The sequence below is a fragment of the Brienomyrus brachyistius genome, chromosome 19, assembly GCF_023856365.1.
Source record: "Brienomyrus brachyistius isolate T26 chromosome 19, BBRACH_0.4, whole genome shotgun sequence".
Lineage (NCBI taxonomy): Eukaryota > Metazoa > Chordata > Actinopteri > Osteoglossiformes > Mormyridae > Brienomyrus > Brienomyrus brachyistius.
In genome coordinates, this window is record NC_064551.1 from 12,124,907 (window position 1) to 12,143,631 (window position 18,725).

Below are 18,725 nucleotides of genomic sequence, written 5' to 3' on the forward strand. Positions count from 1 at the left end.
TTTGATGAAATCCATCCAGAACACCACCTGCCCTTTACCTAAACAATAAAGGACAGTAACAATTAAATTACCCTTCAACAGAGGGCCTGATGTGGTGGAAGAACATCCTGAAGCCCATTCCATGCCAGTGTGGACAGCTGGAGGAGAAAAGCAGCAGCCAGCCACTCATCACCTGACACAGACCCCCATCATCAACTATTGTGCTCGTTTGGTTGCATTCGCTGGTTGTCCCAGGTACCATCTACTGCAGATCCATATCCCACTGCCTTACAACTACACCATACATTTGTACGTGCAAACACACAATGTAAAACAGGTTTAATCAAATTTAAAGAACAGTCTAGGTGTTAAGAATCATACCTTTAAAAGTGATGTAATTTTGTGCATCCTTGTTCTCACAAAGAATAATCAATTTATTTTTTTCAATAACATAAAGGGCTGATGCAAAAGTTATGAAAAAGATAGAAAGGCACACATTTTTCCTTCAATAAATTAAACTGTTTGGGACAAAGATGGGACTAGTTCACAAAACTGATAACCAGGAACTTACAAAAAAGAAAACAAATGACTTTTCCCAATTTTTAGATATATATTTCCTCGTAATGCATAAAAAAGACCCATGAGGCAATGTTACAAAGTCCCGTCACTCCATTCGTTCAGAATGCAAACAATTTCACAAGCTTCAAAACATCTCATTGCTGTATATCAATAGCGGTTATCGTTCGTACAAAAAAAAATACAATAACAATATTTATACCAATACATATCATAATAAACACAATCCACCAGAGTCAGGTTTGTCGTGATTGGCTACAATGGATTTCAGTCTTCGATGACGATTGGCTCATCAATGGCAGGTCGACGCAACGAAGGGCCAGACTGACAGGGAAGGACAGTGATTGGCTGGTGGGGCCTCCGGGCGGCTCTCCGGATCTGTCTGGCTGACAGAAGCCGCTTGATTTGTCTACAATAACAAGAGGTAAACAGTATGAAATTGACAGAGGCAGACTGTACAGAGCAGGTCCAGCAGCTGATGCTCAAAGTGTAGTTTGGGGTGAGACATCCAGGAGAGCTCAGCTACTTACCTTGTCCCTCCTTTCGCCAGGAAGTAGAGTTCTCCACACGGGTCAGTCCAGTTTGTGCACTGCCTCTTTCTGGGGGGCAGGAAGCCACCCTGGGTCATTCGGCCGCTTGGACAGGATCTCCCAACATGGTGCCGGGGCTTTGGACCTACCGCCTACGACAGGGTGCGAGACAGAGAGCGGCTGTTGTTTGAACGTATAAAATCACCATGCAGATTGAATCAGCCAGGCAACATAAGCCCAGTGGAGACGCCATGGCAGAGTGCGGCCGGGCAGCTAGATAGCACAAAGGTCCCCTAAGAGCTGTTTGCGTCTTCAGCTCCTGTTATGTGGAGAAACACAGGATATACATCAAATCGCACTTTTCTCCCATTGATCAGCTGCTTGTCATCTCTAAGTCTCAAAATGACCGCCCAAGACAAATAATAAAAAAAACTGCCTTTTACAATTGTATTAATCCAGCCAATTATTTAACGTTTTTTTTCCCCATTAATACATCATTAATTGTAACTGGTAATCAGAAGAAAAATTAAACCACCATCTAAAAGTCTAGTTTAACAGTTTGAAATCCACACCAATGTCATAATTAATATTTCTAGATATCAGTTTTTACTAGAATCCTTTCAAAATCCACTATATGAGTGTTTGCTAAGCATCTGTCTGTATGTGATCCACTGAGCACGTATCAGTTAATAAAACCTATCAATGTCCCAGTGAGACAAAAATAACTGTTTCATGACGTGAGTGACTTACACAATGTGGAGAATAAGGAGAGGAGAGGAGAGGAGAGGGGACAGGGAACCCTGAGTGAGCCCTGGAGCATCCCTAACAAGAACTGTCACAAACACACTTTCCTTCTTGAGTGCTTTTACATGAAAATTTAAACCCTCCAGAAACTGACAACAGGCCAAAAAGAAACATGGAAAGAGCACCTTACAGGCGAACAACTGCTACACAACATTTACCAGGGTTTTGGCTGCTTGAGTCATTCTCCCTGGGATTCTGTTATTTACCAACACTGATCAGGAGAACAAAACTGATACAATTCAGACAGAGAAAGAGAGGGATTAACAAGACATGGCGTCTGGACTGTCTGCCAGCAAGTGACTTCTCAAGGTTCTAGCTGCTGACGGCCACAGACGTATCCTTGCCCAAAACACCCAGAGTGCAGATCTCTGGTATGGTGGCCGGAGATTTGCTATGCAGTATCAGCGTTCCAAGGGACATGAGTCATCTACAGAACTGGACACAACTGAAAATCTGGACTTGGGGGGAAAAAAAAACCATACATACAAATACAATTTTACATACATTTTCTCATGTGCTGATGGAGATGAATAACTCCAGATGTTGATTGTTCAATGATATATCAGACTAAGTGTACATATCACATACTCATATAGTACTGGCCTGCAATCACACTGTTTTACAAGGGTGCGGAGGAAGGGCTCTACTAGTAGTAGAAAATCATATGGCTATAATTAGATTTATAGTTATGTTATGCTAACACAGGTTAACCAGCGGAACACCTCACAAGGGGGTCGTCCAACGTGACCGTTTGTCTGCATTGTCATCTATGGAATATGAAAACATTTTTCACTTGGTCAAATTCTTAGACTTTGGGCTGTGATTATGTTTATTAAGTTAGGCGATTAAGTTTATGCATGGCATTCTGGTGTGTTACATCATAATAACAAAGGCAGACAGCATTCTCCAGTTAAAACCCCTTCCCTCACTCCTTAGGTTTGTTTAGCTCAGCCTTAGCTCAGTATCTGTGAGGACACATCCAGGTGCAAGCAATGACCTACTGTTACTGTGGCCTAGCTGTTCCTGTTGGCCACCAGTGAGCAAGGCAGGTATGTATCACAAGGGCAATCCTTGGTGAAAACAATCATGCGGTGGAGATCCATCCCACAAAACAGGCACATCACCACATAACACCTGCTACTATGTGAACCGGAACTACATGAACTGTGACCGTTTATTCCTCAGTCAAGAAGCAAAATGCTTTATCGTTACCACTATTAAAAAGAGGGCATGCTAACACTGCCTCAAAGGCAGCCTACGGAATGGGTAATAGACATTCTTTAATCAGCAACTTAAGAATATGTAATTGGAGCGCAGTGTTGTACATTTCAATAATCGCCCTAAATGTGAACTGGTTAATTGTTTAGAAACTATTCAAATAATCTTTTAGGGATTCCAGGTTTATATTCAAAAAAGGTATTTAAAAGGTCATTGCTTCTGGCCCAGACTCATGACAGTCTCTTACCCAGGAGGGCCTGTAAGGGACCTTGCACTCAAAAAGGTGCCAACACTAACAGGGCATGGATAACCTGGCTTATCCAATAGATTTCAGAAAGAGTATGTGGCGTTTGGCTTTTTTTTTTTTTAATGTTGCCAAGTCATCTGCTGATTTCCCTGGCTTTCCTGGCTTGGTTTTGCCAGCTTGATAAAGGCTGTTTAAGGACAACCTCTCTCCTACCTATGGAATGTTGGTGGTACTCATCCTTACTGGGGTAGGGATGCTTATGACATACCCGTACTACACCTCTTTACTAGGGTAGGGATGCTCCAGCTCTGATCAGATGATTCCCTGAGTAGATCTGAGGACAGAATAGCTTGGGCCAACTCCACTGGTAGCCACCCACCCCATTTCCCCTCCCACCCCCACCCCCCAGTACCCCCTCTATGTCTTCTAAACCAGTGTTTCTCAACCTGGTCTTCTGGGACCCCCAGTTGGTACACGTTTTTGCTTGCTCTCAACTCCCTGCCACAGAGTCCACATTTTTGCTCCCTCCCAAGAGCTGGTCAGGTCAGGTCAGGAGTTAGCTAGGAGGGAACAAAAACATGGACCATCTGGGGGGTCCCCAAAGACCGGTTTGAGAAACATTGTTCTACACTACAGGAACCCACAAATACAAGGCCAGGACCCACAGAGTGCTCCGCCACTGAGGAAGGTTCTCTCACCATCGGTCTGGTTTGTCCATGGTTAGGTTTACCTAACAACATGAAAGAGAACAACTTGTGAGTCCAGTTCTGGAGGACAGAGGCTCTGCTTTGAAAGTAAAACTGATAAAGACAGGGACAGATACAGTGTGGATGGAAACTAACAGGCACAAACAGTTACACTGGTCCTTTTTAATCTCAACCATAAACAGGATTAAACTGTAGTGCCAAAGAGAAAACTGGCAATAGTCAAAGGATACCATGTTCAGATTCAGGCTGTTTCTGTTCAGAACGAATAAGAGCACAAGCCCTCAGAGGACTGAGCTACGGTGGAGGACTTGGATATTTATCTCTGCATCTACCTTTATACAGGGCATCACTGCAGAGTAATGTGGGCAGGTAACAAATTACTGTAAATGGACGGAACTGAAGACATATCAATGCAACATGTCCTGGAGCTCAGCAAATAATATATCCTCACCCCTGGCACACACTGCATGCCAAGGTCACTTACAACACAGGTTTGAGCACTTGGGAATAATCAATAGCTAAGTTAGAAAGCAACAATCATTGCTGAATACTTGGGAAGGCTATATTGTAACTATTTGTTAAACATGTTTCTGTCTTGTGGTACCAGAAAGCAAGAACTGATACGTGATAAATAATTGAAAAGAATTACTAGTATGCACACATCAAAACACGAGAAACCCTTTGAATCTGCATGTGTGAGCGGCATCCTGCAAAATGACTTTCCTTATAGGGGAACCTTTCCAGCACAGATACAGATATGTAATATATTAGTTATATTACATTGCAGTAAAATACCCTCTCATATACTGCCCTCTGCTGGCTAGTCACAGCATGGCAAATCATTCATCAATTAACTAGGTAATTTCTGCCCTCCCCCCCTCCACAGGCTCAATATAGCAAGCCCAAGTAAACAAAATAACTAGTCCGGGTAAAATGTTAAAACATTTAAATAGAAAAAGGTATTATTATGATTAAGATATTATACAACTCATGTCACCTTTTTATGGTTTAGTAATTTAACTACTTCAGCTTGCGCACTAGAGACTGCATAAATAATTTAAAATTCCTAGCTGTGTATTTCATGTACGTGTCTCCATATGACTCCTTTCAAACACCGGATGTGGCCTCACACAGTCTGAGGGGGCTGGCAGGCTGGTGTGGGGGACAGATGGGGGTGTGCTGTGTTGTCAGCGGGGACCCCCAGGCACCCTTACCCTGATTTTACACCATGTTCATTGTTTAGAGTAAAATGCTCCAACTCTTGGTGTAATTCATACTGCAGTATGAAGACTAGTTTGTTTGGTAGAACAGCTTGCCAATGGTGATCATAATTACAGTTCATCAAATTAGCATTAAAATGTGTCACATTTCTACCAAATTAAGAGCAAAGTTGAGGATAAAGCAAACAGACAATGGGGTACTGCGGGGGGGGGGGGGGGTGAGGAGTGAGTAGGGTACTGCAAGGGGGGGAGAGGGGTCAGTGGGGTACTGATGAGAGGGGTGAGGGGTCAGTGGGGTACTGCAGAGCCACAGAGGGGCGGAGTGAGGATTACTAGGAGACTGATGCGTTGGCCTGTCAGAAAGAACTGCTACTACCCCCCAGCCGTGTCTGCTTGACTGTTTGAGGCTGGACGCTTTCAGGTCTGTATGAATCCCCCCCTTGAACTTCTCAGACCGGATCATGCTGCCTCCTCCCCCTCCCCGCCACACCCACCACACCCTCTCACCATCCAGGCCGTTGTGCTGCTCGTAGCCCCTCTTGCCCAGGATGGTGGGCGAGCCGTGGCTGAGGATGGGAGTGGACTTGATTGGTGTCAGGCTGCCAGTGGGGACAGCGCTGCGGCGAGTTGGGCCAGCTTTGGGGGGGCTCGGGTGGGCCTCTGAGCAGTCGCAGGGTCATGAAGGGGGGCAGCGAGAAGGGAGGAGATTAAAGACAAATTGACAGACATGGAATGGCTGTAGACATTAGGAGTGTAACGGTACACATATTAGTACTAAAAATTTTCGGTACAGGTCTTTCCGTACTATACGCATTCGTATAGAACGAATGCAACTAATATGGAACGTTCGTCTTTGAGCGTTTTCCCCGAGCAACATTCGGAAAGGGGCAGAAGAAGCCGCGCTGCTACGCATGCGTGCGCATGTCTCAATGTGAAGCTTGAATACAAGTACAGCACAAGTATTTTTTAAAATGCTACACCATCCATCCATCCATTTTGCAAACTCTTACGCTTATCCTACTGGTTCGCGGGGGGTCCGGAGCCTGTCCCGGAAGCAAAGGGCATGTGGCAGGGGAACAACCCAGGACGGGGGGCCAGCCCATCGCAGGGCACACTCACACACCATTCACGCACACATGCACACCTACGGGCAATTTAGCAAGTCCAATTAGCCTCAGCATGTTTTTGGACTGTGGCGGGAAAGCGGAGTACCCGGAGGAAACCCCACGACGACATGGGGAGAACATGCAACCTCCACACACATGTAACCCAGGCGGACACTTGAACAGTGCTAACCACTATACCACCATGCCGCCCCCATGCTACACCATAATAATGGATATTTATTTTGTTATGCTTTGCATTTTTTGAGACAATATTTGTGTTGCACAGTTCTAATGTGAAGCAGAAAGCTGCAGATGTGAATACAGTACAGATCAGGTGCAGCTAATTTTCTAAATGTGCACTTTAATGGATATTTATTTTATTTCTATCTACGTTAGACTATATTTATTTTGATTTACTTTTAAGTACCTTTTAGTTTTTTATTAGTAAGTTGCAGCAATACTGAGACTTTTTAAGTTATACTTTGCTAAGTAAAGCACTGTTTAAAGGAAAAAAAGAAGCTATTTGTTTTTTTCCTTTTACCTCTACTGTACGGAAAGCATATTGAACTGTGAACTCAAAACCGAGGTACGAAACGTGATTCTTGGGTACATTACACCCCTAGTAGATATGCATGAAAAATTTACTTTACCAGAAACTCTCAAAGACAATTCTTTCACTGCCCTCTACTGGCAGCTATTAGCATGGTTAATCTTAAAAGCACTTACAGTGGGAAAAAGTTCACTAGTTTATGACCTGAAACTAACTACTATACTATAAAATACAATACAATAGAACCGGGATCTTTATACTAAATATGCATGGGAGATGCAAGAACTAACAAGAACTAAGCGAAACTAAACACATTAGTTAATACAAATCTGCACTGTCTCCCCAACGAAAATGGACAAGTTGTTTTGTTAGTTATTAAATCTGGCTAGCAGATCGCTCTTTTGGTTTCACAGGAAAAAGTTTCACCATTGGCATTGGTGATATTAGACAAAAGTATATTGTTATTGATTATATTTTTGCATCCAAAAAAATTGATACACAAGCAAAAATGGAATCATTAAATGTAACTGAGGTACAAATAATTCCATCTGCTCAATTTTTGCTCTGCTAATTTTCTCTTTTCCCCGCACTTCTATGCAACAATCAAATAAGTGACAGTGCTTGCGGTCAACCAATCACAAAGTTTATTGCTCTAAGTGTGTATCCAGTAGTTCGTGTTCAAATGAAAAGTACCTAGTCCAGAGTAAGGACTAGAAAAGGGTTCCTGAACTGCCTCTGAGGAACTACAATTGGGCCGAGGTCCTGTGGTATGAACGTCACAAAAGTTCCTGGTTCTTGAAAAAGATTCTGGTTCCTGAAAAAAGTTCCTGTGGTGTGAAAACACCCAATCAGAAACCAAGGTCAGTTACGCAAGTTACACTCTAGAATCAGACAAAGAATACATGTTTTTTATCTAAAGTACCATTCTTCATCTTCAGGTTCACTAGTAAAGCAAAAGAAAAGTTCTGCATTCACTCACCTAGATACTTGACCACAGCCTCTAAAGGTTTCCGCACGATCGGCTTTGATGGCAGCGGAGTCTTGACAATATCTGGCAGTCGCACCACACCTGCCATCCAGGGAACAGCACGACATCTGCTTGACTACAGAGCCTCCCTGCGGCAGGCGTACAGCCACCCAATGTCACATGAGAAACGCGGCAGGCGTAAGGCCTTGCTGCCTTTACATGTCAACATGGACATAAGCTGCTCACACTCTGCCCTGATGGCGGCGCTGTTGACAGGTGCGTGCGGGAAACGGGCGAGGCGTCTGGGCCGTAGCAAGTCCCGGCAGGCCCTCCTGGTGGCCCGGGTCAGCTGAGACGTGTGCAGGTAGAACGCCTGCCTGGTTTTAGCTGCGAACCTGGGGTTTGAACCATGTCTCACAGACTGCCCGTGGGTACCCTGAATAGGAGTTCAGGGGGAACAGGGTTACTCAGGGGAGCAGGAGACTGTCTCGTGTGTGGGGGGGGGGGGGGGGGGGCATGTGGGGAAGAAAGCCAAACATCGCTACAGCAGTGACCTACCGAGCTGCTGCGGTTTGGTCCTGGCCGCTCGCCATCCAGCCGCGTAGGCATCTTCAGCCCACCATACTTCTTCCAGTATGTCCAGCAGGGGGCACACAAGCGACACTGCATGAGAGGTGGACCCCACGAGTACCACTGGTGCGAGGCTGTCGCTGCAAAGAGATGGACGGTAGGCAGGTGGGTGAGTCACATGACAGGAGAATCCCTTGACCCGCGCTAACATCCAGACTAGTCAGGCAAATGGAGCCCCCCACTGGACTCACTGTAGCAGCTTTCGCAGCCCCGGCCTGCTCCTGCCGCCTGGCCTGCCGAGCCCGGAGTTGCTCCAGCCCCGTTCACCAAGCCTTGCTTCACTACGTCAAGACTCAGCTGGTTTGGGTTGGGCTTGTTGCTAGGAGTAATAAAACCAGGTGTAAGGGTGGGGGACAGAGGAGGACCTTCTTCCTGGAGCTCCAGCACCCACTTCCCACAAGCACCCTCTGAGAACTCCCTTGAAATCCACCTGGCATCCCCCTCACCATAAACACCCTACTGGAATCCCTCTTGTGCCCCCCGCCACTCCTGCAAGCACTCACTAGTTGGGGATGTAGACCTGCTTTAGCTTGCTCTCCGCTTCAGCTGCCTTCAGCCGTTTCTGTGACAATATGGACATAAATACGGCAGCGGGGTCAGACCACAGGGCTCAGAAGAGACAAGAAATGAGTCTCTGCAGAACGGAGTAGTGTCCATATGAAAAGGTGACGAGCAGCACAGCAGGGGTGCCAAAAGGTCATTTCGACTGGCCGAGAAAGACGTCAAAACACGTTATTTCAGATAGTGATCGGATATTTACTAGACATATAGGTCAGACAATGGCTACAATTAACAGATATCTATAATTAAATGCCTGTTACATATCTGTTCATACAGACATTTTCTATGCTTGTTTACACTTAGCAAAATGCAGATAATGCAAAGGAAATGCACGTGGGTTTCACCCACTTCGTCATATTCTCTTCCTGGTGACTCGCCCACCTTTTGGCACACCCACTAACCCTTCAAAATGGCCACAGACCTCTCAACAGATCCATCAAGCTTTTGATACGCCCACTACTCGAGCCTGCAGAGAATTATATTTGGAGCAGCTGGCCAGTGCAAGGAAGATGGAGTGAGAAAGTGGTGGAACGGAGAGGCAGGATGGCGGCCCCACCTGCTGCACATATCTGTCCGTTGTCTTCCACATGTAGTAATACTCAATGATGCTGGTCAGGGACTTCCAGGGAAGCTGTGGCAGGGAGAGCGTTAGGGTCAGCAACTGGTGGAGGCGGGGGGGGGGGGGGGGGGGGGGTGATTGTACAGGGTAGCCTAGAAGCACAGCCGTACACAGGCGAGAGCTCACAGTAATTATATTCCATGGAAACATGAAATCCAGGTTCCTACTTGCCTCAGTCTCTCAATCCCTTTATGTCAGTAAGCCCCATCAATCAATGCAGCAAAAACCAAGACGGATCAAAGCGTGTCACTCCCTGAGGGTCATCCTGTGCTCCTCTCGCTACTTCACCCATATCCTAGCATGCACCTGCCAAAGGTAAGGCCGTCTAACCAAGCCAGACACAGCGTTGCTGTTGTTACCACATACAGTAGCATCAGGGGCATGTAGAGGGGTGGGACCACAGGGGACCCCAGCTGAAAGCTGATTAACCCCCAAAAGTGCCCCTATTCTGTTCAAAATATATCATTTGTTGGCCCCGGCGTACAAATTATGGCCTTTCTTATGACCCCACCCGAAAATATCCGAGAATCACCTGCTGATTGGTGTGTCTCTCATACCCCACCACGGTCACTCACAAAGTCCTGTTGGATGTCACTGAAGTCCTTGCCGTACTTCTCCAGGGCCTCCTCAAACAGGCCAGCCTCGGAGGCACTCCACTCCTCCATCTCGTCGCGGCACAGTACTGGGCCACCGTGGGGCACTAGGGCGGCGATGGCCCGGGACATGTCGTAGCCTGCCTTGTGCAGCGTGTCCATGGCATGGAACTGGAGGGTGGATCACAGTATCACCGATGGTACTCGTGGGCTCCGCTGCCCTCTCACAGCCCGGAAAATTCCAGACGGGAGAACTAGTGAGTCTGCTGTGCACCGCACAAACGTGTGGGACGGATTCCTGTCCACAGCACCCCCTGCCTTGTTGCCCGTCTCTCCCGGGACAGGCTGACTGCCCCCAAGATCAATATGTAGGTCAAAATGGCCCCTCTAACAGAGGACAGTCCTTTTACCTTAGAAACAAACCCACAGGTACGGGATACAACAGCTGGTGACTCCAGAAGAACAGCTAAAGGGAAACCCAGGTAGTGCACCTCCTTGTGGCAAGCCCCAACCGGCAGCTCACCAGGGTGATGTCACGGGAAGCGGCGGCGGCACTCATGTGGAGGCTGGGCTGGCGGACCGAGCTGCTGCAATCGAGGGCGCGGGCGAAGGTCCCCACCGAGCTGTGGAGCAAAGCTTCGGCTCACTTTTTCAGACAGCATCACTTAGAGTGACAGAAACCTCACAGCCCTCCACGAGGCATGCCCTCACCGAGCCACCACCAGGAACTGGTCAATCTGCTTCTCCGTCAGAGGGCTACTGGGATCCCACACCTTCTCCTCCAACCTGGACTGGTCCCGTTCACCATCCTCCCCTACGAGGAAATGGTCCATCGTTAACACCTAAAGGACCCTCATGTTCAGATGGAGACGTCACAGGGTAAGCTGCTTTTACTCGCCAGAGCTCTTAATTTCATTAGTGCAGTGTTTCCCAATCCAGTGCTCGAGGACCCACAGACAGTGCACGTTTTTGCTCCCTTTCAGCTCCTGAAAATGTGGTGTTTGGCAGGGAGCTGAGAGCGAGAATGGATAGTAAGCCACCCTGCTTGATGGTGCAGTATCTCAAGTGGTTAGGAACCTGCATTGCTTGTGGGTTCAAATCCCTTGGCCAAGTTTGTGCCTCCCCTGCAAAAATAGTGTGTCATTATCCTGCTCTACCATTGGAGTTCATTCAGAATCTGGTGAACAGGCCAACGGCTCTGACCCTCTCCTGGAGAGTCGGCGACATCGGCCTGGTACTTGCTCCCGACCCGGATCTCGCCCTTGTCTGCCAGGAGTGTCTTCTGCTGAGGGTCGTACACCAGCGAGTAGAAAAAGCAGTCCTGCCATGGAGGGGGGGGCGGGGGGGAAGGCAAAGGCAACAGCAGCAATACTGTCACACATCCTGTACTGACAGCACCCACATGTAGCACATTCATAGAAGGTGGTTAAGCACAGTCTAATAACATGAAGTCTGTCCATCTTGCCAAAGGACAATTTAACCTGCTAACTCAACTACTCCAGTAAATACATAAAGCTTCATATAAAACCTTCTTTTGGGAAAAAACAACTCGACATCTGTATGTTATTTTTATAGCTACCATCCAAAAGCAAAAATATTTACATTTGTTTAACTTTGAAAAAGGCAAAGAGTGCACCTTGCAGTAAAACCTGCACTTAAACCGTTAACCCTTAAAGCCCGCCCAGACCGTCCTCTGTCTGTCACTGTTTCCTGTCTGTCCCCCATGTTCCCGTAACCCTGAGACAGCATTCCATGCAGTTCGCTTCTCCCTGTCTAAACAGAGCCTGCAAGATAACCACACAGGACACAGAGCACATGTGGGTCTCAGGAAGTAAATGCTTATACAGTTTCAGATGGCGCCCAGCCCACACAGACAGCAGGAACACCACCACGATGCTGATGGCAGAGGGGCCACGCTTACCTCCCGGTCCAGGTAAGACGCCAGGGCCTCAGTCTCATTCAGCAGAGTAACGCAGCATTTCCCTCTGAGGATCACCAAATACAAGTTAACAACTGGCAGATTAGACCAATCAGAGACAAGGGCCACATGCTGAGGTGTGGGCTATTTACAGACAAGGTGATGCTGGGCATACAGGAACAGAACATCACCCAATGTGACATTGGGGCTGCTGTGTATGAGGCATATGACTTGTGACCCAGGGCCACCATGTATAGGTCACCTGATGTGGGGGGCAGGGTTCTGGCAGGTACGGGTCACCTGATGTGGGGGGCAGGGTTCTGGCAGGTACGGGTCACCTGATGTGGGGGGCAGGGTTCTGGCAGGTACGGGTCACCTGATGTGGGGGGCAGGGTTCTGGCAGGTACGGGTCACCTGATGTGGGGGGCAGGGTTCTGGCAGGTACGGGTCACCTGATGTGGGCGACAGGGTTCTGGCAGGTACGGGTCACCTGATGTGGGGGGCAGGGTTCTGGCAGGTACGGGTCACCTGATGTGGGTGGCAGGTAAGGATTCCAGCTGGCGGGATAGGAAGAGCTCTCTGTGCCTGAGCTGGTGCTTCTGCTTCTCTGACAGCTCGACCATCTCTGGGTTCTCCATCTCCTCCTCCAGCTCCCCTATTAGACGTCACACACCCATATCATCAACTTTGGTGTGCTCAGCATTCTCTATTAAACATGCCGACCAGAAGCATGCTAGTGGACGTCTATTCTGAGAAGCCTACAGACAAGTCTACAACATGTCAGCTCTGCGGTTAAAGGGAGGCACTCAAAATCGCCTACTGCCCCCCGCATCTCTTATGTTCTTTCTTTTTCTAATCAATTTTTCATCATATGGGAGAAGCAAAGGGTGCGTGGGGCATTTGGGTGCATGCCAGGCTGGGTTTTATACATTACTTAGACAAAATATTCACAAAATTTGGTCATAATCATAAAATTTTTTACAGCCTTAGAAATCACCTGGTCTCAGGGAGGAGAAAAGTGTGTGCGCATGAGTGAGTGAGTGAGCAAAAGCAAAGCCTGATTGATGTTCTCTGTTCCCACATATCATTATAGTAATTCATCATGGTACAATCGGGCCTTCAAAAATCAATTATACTGCAGTCCTCTCCCTCTACTTCCAAAACCTTGACATGACGCCTTTGATCACGCATGAACATGCTGCTGCAAAAACCCACAGTCATTCTACGTCTATTCACAACTTGACTCACTGACTAGTAACAGGGGCCGTGCGGTTTTCTTTACAATATCGGATTCCCTTACGATGCAGTAACCCTTCCTCACTTTTAGAGTGGTGCCTGTACAATGGATAAGGCTCCTCCTTTTCCAGTAACTGCCCCTCCTCCTCCAGCATTTTGCCTCAGCCCTACGCTAAGGTTAGGGACAGCTACAGATGGAAGGAGTCAACATTTTGACCAAGGGACATATTTCAATTATGAATCACAACCCAACCACAAGTGAAGAATGCAAGCTAAACTACTGAGATGGGGGAAGACCAACATCACAACTCCAGTAGGTCAGGGGCTAAGATAGCGATGCACTCTTTTCAGTGTTTTACATGTGCTAACAGTTCTACACAAGATCATGTGCTTTGGCGTGCATAGAAAACATAATCAAAGCAGCTGTTACAATCACAGACTCGGTAGCTTGCCGGTAGGCTCTCAAGAAAACAGGCAACATGTGGCCACCCTCAACATGAACTCCTCACAGCTTTTAAAAAACTAGAAGAACCAACAAAACAGAGACACCTGAAGTGTGAGCTCCTTAGAAAGCCAGGATTCACTGCACACGAGCACACCATAGAACAGCCAGACAGCTACAGTTGAGCCTTTCCTCACTGGTGCTTCAACAGCTTAATCCCCAACAGGAGGTGACAGTACAAACCCAAGAGGGTTCAGGACACATTTTAATTAGGGCTTAATTTACCCGTGAAACACCAAGTGAGGAAATCCCTTATTCAGCCCTGTTCCACACGAACACACTTTACTGGGGCATACCAGTATAATGACAGTGCAAATGTTGGAAACATCTTCCAGCCTTGATAGATCAGACTTTTTTTTTTTTGTTCTGCACTGCAGAGCACCAATAACCAAGGTCCCAAAGTAACACAAACTATCCTTGTACACAACACCTCAATAGCTCCACTTAAGACCCCCAGTTGAATAACTGGATGAAAACATAGCTGAGTACAAACATCAGCTCTGCATCTTGATTGTGACTGTTGAACTGTGGCTTCAGGAGGCACGTAGAGAGTCACAGTGCTGAGGGCACGAAAATAAACATCACATACATTTGTGCAGCTTGCTTTTAACGCTTCTCAAACACCAGTGTGAAAAAACCAAGACAGCAACAAAGAACCCAGAGTCCTTCACCCCACACACTGTTAAGTGACCATCAAGCACAACAGGATATGAACCGCTATAGTGCTGTTTGCTTATTCAGTCTAACAGGGGAAAGGCTAAAAATTTCTTGCCAGTAATCAACAATAACATCAGTAGCGGAAACTACGGAAAGATCTTATTAAAGATCTTATTAACACATGCGATAAACATCATCGTTATAGCACAGAGCTAAAGAAAGCTGTGTAAGAACGCCGGGGGGGGGGGGGGTCCTGAACTGTTCTTTTTTACACGTCCCTGTGCTGCCCCAGTTAGCACACCTTCCTGTACCTTTCTAATGCTCTTGACAACCTGCTTTTTCCTCAGACTCCCCACCGCTCCTGGTTTCTCTCTGGTTAAAATAAGACAGCGCTCGGACTCACGGGCATGCTTGTCGGCCAGAGCAATGAGCGTGCTGGAGATGTCCCGCCGTCTGTAGAAACACACCACCTTGGCTTCCACATTGCCATTCACGGTCTGGAAGAAAGAGTGCGGTCACAGTAAGCTCACATCTGACCGAACAAGGTGTTCCTATGTAGGCATGGGTACAGTCATCTACAGACCATAATCCACCACTTGTTTTTGAAATAAGGATCTTTTCTTCATGCTTTTGAAAGACAGAACACTATAGGTGGGCTCTCAGGGACTTAATAGTTTATAAGCTTTATTATGCACAGTTACACATGTTTGCAAGTAAAATGCCATTAAATGTGTAGCCCAATCATGTCCTTAGGACTGGATGCCAATCCTTCAAGGGGCAAACCGTAATATTTTAGATTACATGCCATGTTATAATGAGCACCTCTCCCATGACATTGGTCAGCCCTACTTCTGTGTCCTTCACCATCTGGATGACAGCAGGCTACAGCGCATCAGGCTTTCAAATGACACACTAATAAGCCAGCATCTAAGCTGGTCCAACCTAAGGCACAAGAATCAGATTTCCTCATAGGTATAAAGGGAGAGAAAAGTCAGAGGAAACGGCATACGTTTTATCTAATAAAAGCCAGATGATACAATATTTTCTGGGCAAGAACACTTGTAAGTTAAATGTGAAATATATAAAAGTTCACCAGTTAAGAGCTGACTTTATGTTTAACAATGAAATATCCACACAATTAGCTGATGGAAAAAAAACAGCTCTGGAAATAATTAAGAGACCACTCTATATTTAAAAAATAAAAAAAATAAAAAAACAAATCTGTATTTTTACATCCTGGTTTAATCCTGGTTCTGCTGGCATCAGGCTACATTGCAAGGCATAAGGCCATACCCATAAACTGAGTATTGGGTGAAACCGAAACTTTTGCTGTAAAATTTTTCCAAAGCTGTATATGCAGTATATATGGATCCAAATGGTTTGACATTAACAAAATAATTTTATAGAAAACTCCATATCAGTAAAAAAATTGATTTTAATTTTGCCCTTGACAAGTAATCTTTCAGACAGGACACAGTGGCAAGTTAATATACCTTCACTTACCTTGTTCAGTTCCTCTATCCTCCTGATCAAGAAAGGGTTACTGGAGGAATTCTCAAAGAAAACATAATCTGTGAGATGAAAAAGATGACATGAAAAAATGACTTCAGATTATAGTGCCAAAGCTAATTAGGGATGGTCCATCTCATAGGAATTAAAACACAGACAAATATGGTCCTGCCAAACCTCCAATAGAAACCTGACCCCTTACCGAAGTTTAAGAGCAAGGAGACCTTTCCTCCAATCACGTGCACAAGACCTGCCATGTGCAGTGAAGCTGGTCATACACAGAGCACAGACCCCACCCACTGCAGGTCACAGAGATCACTTCTTGTGACATTTGTACAACACTGAGGTTGAAGAACAGCATATGTGACTGCATAGTGTCTAAAGCACATGCAGCCTGCACTTAATAGAACCCAAATCATTCAAATACCCTGCCTGCATTGATTTAACTATGTAGTGACATCACACTACACCAACCGGATCTTGCAAAAATTACATGAGTAACAACATAATTTTTCCTGAGCTGAACAAGGGTGCATTTTTAAAAATTGCATATAGTAAAAGAGCCTTGAGAGAAAAAAAAACTCTTCCAAGCTGCTTCGTAATTATACCCCAAGGTATAAATCCCTTTTACTGAAAACATCAGAGTACAGGAGACAGAAAAGTTTAAAGAAAATATTTATCAACCTTCCCTCTAAGTTTACAAAATTTACTTGTGACAGTACACAGCTGTTTCCCTGGTCTAATTTCTAATAAAACCTTTGGGGGAAAATGATTTTAAGACACTCTGAAATACAGAATCTTATTGCTATATGCCCAAACGGCTAGTTTACATAAATTTATCTATGCACATCAAACATTTGTCTACCTCTAATATGTGAATCATGTACAGATGCTGATGTTTTATAAGGTAGTCTACAGAGGGTCCCTCAAATCAGAAGTGCATAAAGACCTTTACTGCATGAGCAGGTGAACCCAGAGTCAAACAGCCAGGCATTGTGGATGTTCTGACACACAGATGCCCACAAGCATGTATGGGACCTTGTCACCAATATTACAATACTGAGCGCAGGACAAAGAGCACACAAAGACACAAAGACCCATGAGACCTGCCCTTGAAGCAAAAGGGTTCATTACAAAGATCATTTAAACTGATATGAAGTCCAAGTACAATCTCAGACTCCAGTATCACAGCATCTCTCTGTATAAGTCCCTAGAATTGTTAAAAAAAAAAAGGTACCTTAAGAAACTATCACTGCGTAGAACCCTATTAACTAATTGTAAGTAGGATAGAAGCTAATCACGTCATTTCTCAAAACTATGGGTTACTAGCAATAAAATTTGGAAATTAGTAGCAAAACGAGAACGTCATGTCGGATACCTAAAACCAACATACAATGCATATAAAATACATAGTTAAAAGGCAAAAATACATATTTTAACTTATTAAAAACGGTACAAAATATTTTATAATTCTACACTGTAGAATATCTCCAGATTAAAAGCAGTAACAGTAACTTCACCGGACTTCTCGCATTAATCACGGCGACATGAGCCACCTTCCAGGCCATCCGGCGATTTACAGACAGGGCTCTCGGTTTACCCCGGTTCCCCGTTAGTGTGTGTGGGTGGGGGTCTGTCTCGGCACGATAAAGGTCCGCTAACGGAACCACCGGGACTAACTACAACTTCCAGGGTCCCAGCCGACAGCTACCAACTCCAGGTAAAGCCGCTAAGGACGACTATCAGTCGACATAAATCCGGAAAAAGCAGCCTGTGTCTCGCTTTAGCCAGAACCCCCTCCGTCCGGGAGTGGGGCATCGGTGCGGGACCCTCAACGAGGAGCAGACGCCACATCGGTCTGCGGCCAACTTTACCGCCCCCAAGTCCAGCTACGGCGACTTTCCCCCTCCCGGTGAAAGGAGATGAACTCAGAAGTTGCCGGAGCGCAGTTCGGCGTCGAGCCACTACGTCCAGCGACCGATAAGCGAGAGAAACCCCTCCAGAGACCCACATGCTCTTCATCATACTGGCGTCCGCCAGCGCCACCGACAACACCGTCCTCATCCTCCTCCTCGGCGGTGGCTAATCGACCGCCGCGCGGTAGCGGGTGGCACAAAGCGGCGGCGGCAGGCGGCGCGTGCGACACGAGGGACTCGCGAGCAGACGGTTCCCACCTCCGACCCGGTACATATTCGCTGCCATGGCGGCCCCGGGTCCTGGCTCTGTGCAGGGACGGCGAGAGATGGCTGACGCCTCCGCCGTCGTTACTACTAGCTACCGCTATTCTGTTTTGGAAAATGGTGGATTCGTTAATACCAAGTGCGCCAGACGCGGGAGCTTAAAGGGATAGTACACATTTAGAGACGGATCCTCCCGAATAACGGGGATTCAGGGGGGTTGTCTACGGTGAAATTCACGCGCGTTTCAGTATAGATATTTTTTTATCCCTTCGTGGTGTGGTCTTAAATGCACCAACAATACGCTGTTCTCCCAGGGGTTACCGTGTGCGAAACTTTGGGTTATTAGAGCGGGGTGCAGTTTTGAACCCGCAACCATGAAACTGCGTGCAGGCGGGGCTGACCGTCCACAGTCCCGC

At 46.4% G+C, this 18,725-nt stretch overlaps 1 protein-coding gene across 4 annotated transcripts; it reads right to left on the reverse strand.

Annotated features, from left to right (window-relative positions):
* Positions 1–303: 303 nt before the first annotated feature.
* Positions 304–18,638, reverse strand: LOC125714649 (metastasis-associated protein MTA1-like). Of its 4 annotated transcripts, none has more exons than XM_048985418.1 (19): positions 18,304–18,638; positions 16,124–16,191; positions 15,024–15,117; positions 12,754–12,880; positions 12,229–12,292; positions 11,511–11,628; positions 11,019–11,121; positions 10,831–10,930; positions 10,290–10,478; positions 9,652–9,726; positions 9,038–9,096; positions 8,726–8,853; positions 8,463–8,614; positions 8,151–8,340; positions 7,917–8,006; positions 5,789–5,941; positions 4,020–4,084; positions 1,086–1,237; positions 304–964 (listed from the first exon to the last, which is right to left on the reverse strand). In XM_048985418.1, exons 1-19 carry the CDS (start codon positions 18,329–18,331, stop codon positions 823–825), a joined length of 2,097 nt encoding a protein of 698 aa, XP_048841375.1. In that variant the 5' UTR covers positions 18,332–18,638; the 3' UTR covers positions 304–822. The 4 variants fall into 4 exon arrangements, with proteins under 4 accessions (XP_048841375.1, XP_048841376.1, XP_048841377.1 ...); XM_048985419.1 differs by having other exon boundaries at positions 4,053–4,084; positions 18,304–18,637; XM_048985420.1 differs by lacking the exon at positions 18,304–18,638 and adding an exon at positions 18,141–18,277.
* Between the last annotated feature and the right edge of the window lie 87 nt (positions 18,639–18,725).